This window comes from Poecilia formosa, unplaced genomic scaffold (genome assembly GCF_000485575.1).
Source record: "Poecilia formosa unplaced genomic scaffold, Poecilia_formosa-5.1.2 Scaffold350, whole genome shotgun sequence".
NCBI classification, from domain to species: Eukaryota; Metazoa; Chordata; class Actinopteri; order Cyprinodontiformes; family Poeciliidae; genus Poecilia; species Poecilia formosa.
In genome coordinates, this window is record NW_006800289.1 from 431,771 (window position 1) to 441,858 (window position 10,088).

The 10,088-nt window shown below is 42.9% G+C and overlaps 1 protein-coding gene across 1 annotated transcript; it reads right to left on the bottom strand.

Moving 5' to 3' along the window:
• Window positions 1-5,868: 5,868 nt before the first annotated feature.
• On the bottom strand, window positions 5,869-9,755 carry actb2 (actin, beta 2). Its single transcript, XM_007574362.2, has 6 exons — window positions 9,636-9,755; window positions 8,152-8,281; window positions 7,793-8,032; window positions 7,002-7,440; window positions 6,736-6,917; window positions 5,869-6,646 (listed from the first exon to the last, which is right to left on the bottom strand). Exons 2-6 carry the CDS (start codon window positions 8,272-8,274, stop codon window positions 6,503-6,505), a joined length of 1,128 nt encoding a protein of 375 aa, XP_007574424.1. The 5' UTR covers window positions 8,275-8,281; window positions 9,636-9,755; the 3' UTR covers window positions 5,869-6,502.
• Between the last annotated feature and the right edge of the window lie 333 nt (window positions 9,756-10,088).

Below are 10,088 nucleotides of genomic sequence, written 5' to 3' on the forward strand. Positions count from 1 at the left end.
TTTTTTATTATTATAATTTCAAAATTTCTAATAATTTAAAATTTGGGTTTTCAATAGCTGTAAGCTACCTACATAAATCCCAGAAATGCAGGCAAATACGTCACTGTGTATAATATAAATCAGTGTTTGAGTTAAATTTTTTTTAATGGCATTCCGATTTATTGAGATACGCCTGCTAGATGCTAGATACACATTTATTGTGCTTGGAAATATTTAAACACACACACACACACACACACACATATATATATATATATATATATATATATATATATATATATATATCTTGCTTAAAATTATTTTAAAGCTCAGATGTTAAATCTGGCCGAATGTTGTAATTATTGATTTATTTTATTTTATTTTTTTCAAAAAAACCATCCAGAGAATTGAAAGTTTTGTTTTTAACTTTCGTTGTCTTTTTCCATACTTTTGCTTATCTTTTCAATAATTCTCAGCGCTGAAATATTCCAGCAAAGCGCTTCCTCGTTCTGTTTATGCTACTTGGATGACAATAAACTGATTTGATTTGCATCTGTCACTAAGATAATCTAATAAAACAATTTTAAAAAACTGCTTATCACACAGAACACAGACGTCTGCAGAAATCATTGCCTATAAAGTCATTTCATTTGAGCTTGTGAAGTGTAATTTCACTATGTTGCTTAGGGTGTAAAGTACAAAAGCTGGGGTTTATCATTCAATACGCATACAATAAAAGTGCAGGATAAATTCAGTGACATCATGGTTTATATCCAATCAAATGTTTTTTTGTTGTTTTTTTCCCCCCATTTACATGCAATGTAGTTAACAGGTTAACTACATGATCAGACACTAAAACAAACCAGTTAGCTCCTAAAAGCTGCTGAATTATACATTCCTTTAGCTTAACTCCATCAGGACTGTTTTCCTTGTGCTAACCAGAAGGCAGCAGGCCACTGTTTGGGTTAATTGTGTCCTATCACCTGGAGAACCGGGGATGTGACTTGATTTGTAGGTCAGACTATTGGATTTTCCCCAGTCATGCTGGGTGTATTAACCCACTGGGAACAAAGTGGGAGGAGCCAAAACATTCATTGATTTAGTCAGGAAGAGGTTTTTCACAGAGATGAGAAATGATTCACATTATTAGAAGGATTTCCTCTTGTGCCAATCACGACCCCTCAAAACCTTCATTGCTACAATACATCTGCAAGTAAAACTTAAATATATCTGCTTGGCAACAACCGGCTCTACCTTGCTAAAGTCTTCATAGTCAGTGTGGGGAGAAGTCTTGTCTGCTGCCCTCTAGTGGCTACTCCACAAACTGTCTGAAAGGTTTACTCTGCACTAATCCGTCTCAAAATGAAAATTTTCTTCACATGAAGCATAGCTAATGTTGACTGCAACTGTTTTTAACTTCATCAGCTTTCTAGCTAAAGAACTGGATCTCACAGCATGATGAGGCCACTACCGTGCTTCTCTGTGGTATTCCAGAAGGTTTGGTTACGCCTTTAAAAGAAAAAATGCTTTAGTCTGGAAAGTCTCCTACTCCCATAAGTCTAAACATTTTAGAGAATGCGTCAGATTGTTGTCAGCTGTAGAAAACGGGACCATCGGTGTTGGGAACTTCCCTGCACACCTTTCCCATCCAAACTTTCCATCGTTCTTGTAGAAATTTCAAGCTTTCACGTTTGTTTTCACGTGCTTTGATACTTATATAACAAGATCAAATTGTTTTGTATCCTTCCCCTGACTAATACTTTTGGACAATAAGATCTTTTCCACCCTTAATCTGTAAACTGTGGCTGCGCAAAAGTCAGGAAAATCACGCCAGAACAGCCCGAATCTAATTCCTGATTAATGAAATCTAGTAAAATAAGAGTGAAATTAAAACATTTACCTAACAAAAACCATGGATTATCTCTGAGGTGTTTTAGAGATTCAAAGCATGAGTGGAGAGCGCCTGCCTGCCCTCAGGGCTAGATTATTCGCCAATCCACATCTCATGCACTGCACCAACAGCTGCACCAACATCAATGCATATTTGTGATAAAAAAAAAACAAACAAAAAAAACTAACCACACTGTCATGTTTTCAAATGCCTAAAGAAAGCAAATATTGCAGCTGACACCGTGTGACTCACCACACACACGCACACACACACGTAGAGACACGGCATACCTGCCAATCATCAGACGGTGTTTTCATGACGGACCACTTGTGAGGAGAAGAGGTGGGGGAGCTTTCTGCTGGAGGACAAGCAGCTGGCGTCAGATAGGCATGCAACCGCACGCAAAGCATTCAGATGACAAGACTGCTGAGAAAATCTTCATTTCCCTCCCCCCAAACTCTGACCACAGCATGTTGTCACTTGTGGTTTCAGCCTTATATGTTCTATAACTTATTAGCTGCTTTCCTTTTTTTGCTAAAAAAAAAAAAGGAAAGAAAAAAAACAGAGAAATTGCTCACGCATGCCTGGTTAAAATGTGTGAAAAGCTTTAAATGCCTGTTTGAAGTACAGTAGTAAACACTAGTAAGCACTGTTACTGCTACTCCTGATAGCCCCCCCTCCCTTTTTTTAAACAACTATTTCACCTTTTATAAAGCTCATCTGAACTTAAACGCGCCAAATTTCTCTTTGACGCTCCTCAAAAGTCACACGGACTAGAAAGCTTAAAGCTCAAGTAAGTTAGTAATGTGTTGGTCTCTGCAAGTAAGAAAATGGCTGCAAAAACTGCACACAGAAGCCTGTGCATAACTAGAATTAGAGCAATAACTCAAAACATCTGGAACAGTGACAAACAAGGACACGAGAAGGGTGGTCCAAAAAAAAAAGAAGAAATCAATTAAAATATTAAAAAGGAAGGCGATTCAAGAGGGAAGCTACTCTCCAAAAATGTTATTATGTAACCTCTTTGAGTAAAACCCTGGGTGCTACTTTGATGCCAGGCGGTTGCCAGTAAATACATTACTGTATTTACAAATGAATAAAATGCTCCCAAATTAAATGTTGAGATTGTTTCCTACATTTTTCCGTGATCACGTCACTGCCACAAAAGACAAATTTATTTTGACCTTTCCCAGCAATGCCAATAAATTAGTCACCGTCTGCACGCCTCCAGCACCGCATGCAATCATATACCACGATTAACGCTCGAGCTGAAAAGGTTTTTATAAAAAGCTGACGCAAATTTTGCCATGCAGCTTTCTCTGTCATGAAAAACACATTCTTGGTTAGAGTGCATGTGTGTGTGTGGGTGTGTGTGTGTGTGGGTGGGTAGGTAGCAGGGAGGTGCTGTTGATTGGTGCGGGTTCGACAGAGCTTGCAGTGCACAGGATGTGCATTTTTTTAATTATTTTTTTTTTTGATGTTGCTCCTGACTCATGCAGCATGAGAACCCGTGGCCATGTGTCTTGTTTCTTTTTTTTCGTTTTCCTGAGAAAAGCCATCAAGACTCAACACAAGCAGAAAGGAGCAGTGATGCAACAGAAGCATCCTGCTGGGTAACAGTTCAGCTGGGATGTGTCAGAGCCATAAAACCCCGCAAGAGGCTTTTTGTGGCTGTGCTGCAGCCGACCCCGGCATTCGTTCCGGGACAGGAGGAGACTCCTTGGAAAGACTTGGCTTAAACCGGGATCTGTGGGAAAACAAAACGGACACACGGTCAGCTTTTAGTAGCTTTACGGCAAACCTCTACCGCTTTACAAGACAGGGACTTGTAAAGGTATTTAAAGGCCTTGAACGATACCTCAAAGGTCAATGAACATCACTGGGATTTTGTGTGATATAAATGTAAGTAAAGTCAAGTTTACATAATAAACATTACATTTTGTCAAATACCATCATCGAGCAAAATACAGATCAAATATTTTCCAGTTGTTATGGGAAAAAAAGGCAGCTCTAAATAGGCCTTGATTTAAAGGAATTCAGTGTTTCTACTGTTTTGCAGTTTTCTGGAAGTTTGTTCTTGATTAGTGGAGCATAGAAGCTGAATGCTGCTTTCTGGTGCTTTCAAATATTTAAAGGTTTACATGATCAGGAAAAACTTCAAATTGGAGTTTTTATGGCCGTCTTTCAGAGATTTGTTCCACTGTTTCACCTAGTCTAGAGTTGTGGCGATTTGCTCAATGAATGGTCACCATCTTGACAGATTCTCCCATTTGAGCTGAATATCTCCTCCAGAGTCACCGTTAGCCTCTTATCCGCTTCTCCGATTAAAGTTCTTCTTTTGTGTCGGTTTAGGTGGAGAGCCACGACTTAGTAGGTTTGCAGTTGCCACAAACTCTCTCGTTTTCCAGATGTGAAAAGGAAGATTTGTGTGTTTAAAGCATAAATATTGTTTCATTACCCAACCCTGCTTTAAACTTCTCCACAACTTTACTGCTGAGTTGCGCGCTATGTGCATTGGTCTTGATGACTAATGTTCCCCAACGTCCCCCAGAGGGAACCCAACATGTCACGTGAAATGTGAAAGTGCTCTAGGGATGTGAATACTTTTGCAACTTGGTGTAGTGGAAGTCATCCGCTCTTGGTGTGAGTGTCACCCTCTGCTGGATGTGGACTAGAAAACGAGATCTGCGGCATTTTAAGTGTGATTTATTACTCTCCTTTGGCCTCCTTATGTCAGCCCCTCTATCTGCCTTTCACCCACTTTTTCTGTAAGGCAGATAGAATGGATCAACAGCCCCACCTGTCGGGGAAACAACAGCACTACACGCTGTGATTGTCAGGAAATAGAGGAATGCAGGAGCTCCCTGATTATTTTTTGCAGCTTTTTAGTATGGAGTGAGATTAAAGGATCCAACATGGCCGCTTTAATAGAGGAGCACAGTCAGACCTCTTCGGTGTCATTTCGTGCGTCCTTCATGTACACATGCACCTGCGCACGAAAACAGACAAGAGGGGGGAAAAATGGAGCAAAGCTAGGCTAATTTATATGAACCCCCCGCCCCCCGGTAGGCGCGGCAGCAGTCGGTGTTTTGCTGTCGCTGCAGTAAAAGGATATCAGAGGGAAGCAGCCTCAGCATAAACAGTGGAGCTGCGGTGGGACGGTGGGGAGAGGAGGGGATAAATCTTAGATATTAGCCATCCTTCTCACTGTGTATAGCGGTGCGAATTTAAATAACGTCCGTGTCCAACACTCATCCAACCGGGACAAACAGTGGAAGCACATAATTTGATGTCAAGCACGGAAACAGGATATTTATGCGGAGAACAAGCGAGCAACCACTTCCTTCAGCATCCATATTTCATCTCTGCGGTTTAAAGTGGAGACGTTTTAGTTGTGTAAATGGGAACAGCAAGTTCGCATTTGTAACTTTACTGAACTTTAATTCGCGCACGTTTTAGAAAGCTTGAAACCAGAGTGCCATAAAAGTTTGCTGCCATCTAGTGTCCAAACTGGCACATTTCAGCTAGGTTGGGAGGATTTGTAGCGGAGGGGTAAGCTGATGAAACTGATCACGGGTTTAGACGAGGTTTTTAGTGCAGATATTGATTGCTTAGCTCAAGTGTTGGCTTTTTGCAATCTTTAGATTTAGTGACACAAGAGCAAATTGGCAATAAACCCTGAAAAAATGGTTTCAGTAGGACTTCACTTTACAAGAGCCACTTGAGTTTAAAGTTTTCATATAATGGAAATACTTTGCTACATTTCAGTTGCTTCGCTAGGTATCTTTGCACAATAGTGCAGCTTGTTCACTTTAGCTCCAATTTAGATCAAGATTGATAAAAGCACTTCTGTGAAGATATTGCTTTAGGAATAATACAGAGTATAATAACTTCACATTATGGCAGATATTCTAGCAAGTCAATTTGACAAACTTGATGCTAAAGTATAAAAAGGTGAAGTCAGAACTACAGCCCCAGAAGAAGACAGTCAGACATTATGTTGGAACACATGTGCACTTTATTGGGATTGTTTAGTCAGTGTACAGGTTGGCCCCACCGGTCTGGCACCCCATGTTACCGTCACTTTGAGACCCCTTACCCCACCACCCCAGGGATGAAACCTCCAATGGGGAAGAAGGTCACAATTGGGTTTTGCATAACAAAAAAAATTAACAGGACCAAAATCATTTTAAGGCTGAAAAGTACAAAAACCCAGACATAAATTTACATACAAGCGATACTACCAACCATGTTTAAGTATGCGCCAACCACTGGGCAGCCTTCACAGAGGCAAATACGTGTCTGAACAATGCAGTTAACATTTGGAATCATGTGTCTGAACAACGCATTTAAACATTTGGAATGACAAAATGTACATTTTTTTAAGCCCCCCAGAGACAACTGCAGAACCTTAGGGGTTTCCTTCAAACCTAGCCAAAAAACCTAAACATTACCGTCTCCTTCATCGTTCCAGTTTTTTTTAAATCCTGAGTCAAGCGCCAAAAATAACTGAAGCCATGCCAATGAGTTGTCGTCTAGGCTCTGCGCCTGAGTGTGTATGAGAAATGTGGTTGTTCTGCACAGAGCTGAAGTTGTTGGGTGTTTGGGGAACGGGGAGGAGGAACAGTCCGTTTAGAAGCATTTGCGGTGGACGATGGAGGGGCCAGACTCATCGTACTCCTGCTTGCTGATCCACATCTGCTGGAAGGTGGACAGGGAGGCCAGGATGGAGCCTCCGATCCAGACAGAGTATTTACGCTCTGGTGGGGCGATGATCTGCAGGAACACAAGGTAGCAGGTATTAAGACCCCATATTCCCACTGCATTGTGGCAGAAGACAGTCAGAATCTGTGGAAACAACTCACCTTGATCTTCATGGTGGATGGGGCCAGGGCTGTGATCTCCTTCTGCATCCTGTCGGCGATGCCAGGGTACATGGTGGTACCTCCAGACAGCACGGTGTTGGCATACAGGTCCTTACGGATGTCGACGTCGCACTTCATGATGCTGTTGTAGGTGGTCTCGTGGATTCCGCAGGACTCCATACCTGTGAACAGAGTTACCCGTTAGCAAGTGGTGCACAACACATTTGCTCTTCCATCAGAAGATGGTTTAAAGTAGGCAAACATACCAAGGAAGGAAGGCTGGAAGAGGGCCTCTGGGCAACGGAACCTCTCATTGCCGATGGTGATGACTTGTCCGTCAGGGAGCTCGTAGCTCTTCTCCAGGGATGAAGAGGAGGCAGCGGTACCCATCTCCTGCTCGAAGTCCAGGGCGACGTAGCACAGCTTCTCCTTGATGTCACGCACAATTTCCCTCTCAGCTGTGGTGGTGAAGGAATAGCCACGCTCTGTCAGGATCTTCATGAGGTAGTCTGTGAGGTCGCGGCCGGCCAAGTCCAGACGCAGGATGGCATGGGGCAGGGCGTAGCCCTCATAGATGGGCACTGTGTGGGTCACACCATCACCGGAGTCCATGACGATACCAGTGGTACGACCAGAAGCGTACAGGGACAGCACGGCCTGGATGGCAACGTACATGGCGGGGGTGTTGAAGGTCTCAAACATGATCTGCAAGGAGAGAAAGAAACCCGTTAGCACACTTTCATGACCTTTCAGGACTTTGTGGCCACTGCACTCATTACATGCAATAAAGTGAGCATCAGACTAAAGTTAGTAGAAAAAGTGCAGAAACTACATTCCTTCACACTATGTGCATATCAGACTTAAAGTACTGAGCCACCAGCTCTGCTAAATCTTAATCATAAGTGCAAATAAAAGCACACAGGAGACCTGCTGATGATAGATCATCTTATAGAAGAGAGATCCTAGAGGAGGAGGAAGGAGGAAGTGAGAATGGAGAAGGAACCTGAAGAGGGTATTGCACAACTTTAAGTTTAACTGAATGAAAGCAACTATGTACCTGGGTCATCTTCTCCCTGTTGGCTTTGGGGTTCAGAGGGGCCTCTGTGAGCAGGACGGGGTGCTCCTCAGGGGCAACTCTCAGCTCGTTGTAGAAGGTGTGATGCCAGATCTTCTCCATGTCATCCCAGTTGGTCACAATACCGTGCTCGATGGGGTACTTCAGGGTCAGGATACCTCTCTTGCTCTGGGCTTCATCACCTACGTAGCTGTCCTTCTGGCCCATACCAACCATCACGCCCTGAAAAACAGCAATTTTAAATTTAGATTAAATTGTACACTATAGGATACAATCGCTTAAACTGGTCATCTTTAGTCATAACTGAAACTTTAATCTTTTATAGTGTGTTCATCACTAACCTGATGCCTTGGGCGACCAACGATGGATGGGAAGACAGCACGAGGGGCGTCGTCTCCAGCGAATCCGGCTTTGCACATACCGGATCCGTTGTCAACAACCAGTGCGGCGATTTCATCTTCCATGGCTGAACTGTAAAAGAGCAGCAAACAAACCCGTCAACTCAGCCACTCAAAACCAGTTGGTCTGCAGTCACAAGTCTCACTTCCTGTTCCTGACTGCAGTGCGCCAAGGCGACCACTAGGTGGAGCTCCCAACCCACATTCCGACCAGTCAGACAAAAGGAAGTGCTGCTGCATTCTGTTGTTACCATATAAGGACATGGTTCGGTTTTGAGCCGCTTTGCGGCTACCGGCAGTGTGGCACGCGGCCAGAATACGGCAAGAAGAAAAAAAAAAAAAGTCGACATTATGAGACCCGGCTCAGTGAGACCACTCCCTCCGGTTCACTAAAGTTACACTTCAATCTGCTCCCCCTCCCATTGTGGCTCAATACCCCCCACCCCGGTCAGAAATATTTGCTTCAATATCACTGCGTCATAGTTCGGACCGACTATTCAGCCAGGCCGTCTGGCTCAGCCATGTGCAAGTTTAAAAAAAACAAAAAAAACAAAAAAAAACCGCAAGCGCATTTTATGATGACTGATTAAAAAAAACTGTTGCATAATAAACTTCTGACTTAATTTGCCACAAGGGCACGGCTAACGCACCATTTCCTGAAAGCCACACCTTTACTAGCTCAGAGTGATTAGTCATTCGCCATTTCCTTCCCTTCATCTTTAACTGTCAAAGCAACAATTTTAACGGTTTAAGTCATCGCTTAACTGATTTCTTACATTTGAATATGGACCAGAGGTGTTAATTTGAAATTTACTTAAAGAATTGACTGAAAGTTGTAAATTTTTATTAAAATTCGTCAAGTTATATTTAATCCAACCGAGAAGCGGCCGTTAATGATTGAAGTCTGAAGGGCGTGTTAGCATGATGTGGCTAAGCTCTTATGCTAAAGTAGGTCACACCCCGCTAGATCAGGCGCACAAAGGGAGCAGCCCTGATCCAGACAAGCCCAGATCAGAAGTGTTAAACCACCACAGAAATACATTTTATGCTACTATTAACTACAGCACATGTTAACCACTTACATAAAGCCCACCATAAGTAGTAATACCATCTCAGGAGTCATTAGAAGCCATAAGCCGGTTACAATTAAAGCATCCACGAAGCACTAATTTGACTCGTTTTCTAGCCATAAAAGCCTCCATATCCGAAGTTCAGCAACAAAAGCAGTCAAAAGTGGTTTATATATTGCGAGTTGTACAATTGCAGACAGTTTTGAAAGACTAGACAAAGAGCCTCGTGGTCAGTACCACATATTGCCGAAAAAAATTAAACAAATCCCACTCAATTACACAAAATTATCCGCAATGTTTACATTTTAAAGCCTTCTAAAATTAGAATAATGTAAAAATCAATTTCTGTCGGCTTACCTTTGGGTGTGGGGGGGCTTTTCGCTTTAAGGGAACCGGTTTCAGGCAAATGATATCCCGCACAAGCTGTGTGTGTGACGGCGCCGAGAGTGAATCCGTTAGCTGTGGGCGCTCTGTATTTATACCACACCAGCTGTCCGGCTCTAGCCATAAAAGGTAAACTTTCGGAATGGCGCTCCTGATTGGTCGAGCGTCATGCATTGAGGCACGTCGCGTGCGCGCTTTTGCCTGTGCGCGGAGGGCTGCGCTCGCGATTTGAGAGGAGAGGGAGGCGATAGTAGCAAAGGATTGGAGAAAATAAAAGGGAAGGGATTGCTATGGCGAGGCCTAGAAGGTCTAATCCCGTATTGTAATGTTCTATACACATTTATATGCATGTGTAGAGCTAGATATAAGTCAAACAAATGATTCACGCACCTGTTCTTAGCAGTCAGACAAGTATTTCAGTGACAA

Coding starts and splice junctions, on each gene's coding strand:
- actb2 (XM_007574362.2), bottom strand. CDS start 8,274: ATGGAAGATGAAATCGCCGCACTGGTTGTTGACAACGGATCCGGTATG. Junction 7,441..7,792: donor ACAGGGAGAAGATGACCCAG/GTACATAGTTGC, acceptor CTCTCCTTGCAG/ATCATGTTTGAGACCTTCAA. Junction 6,918..7,001: donor CTTCCAGCCTTCCTTCCTTG/GTATGTTTGCCT, acceptor CTCTGTTCACAG/GTATGGAGTCCTGCGGAATC.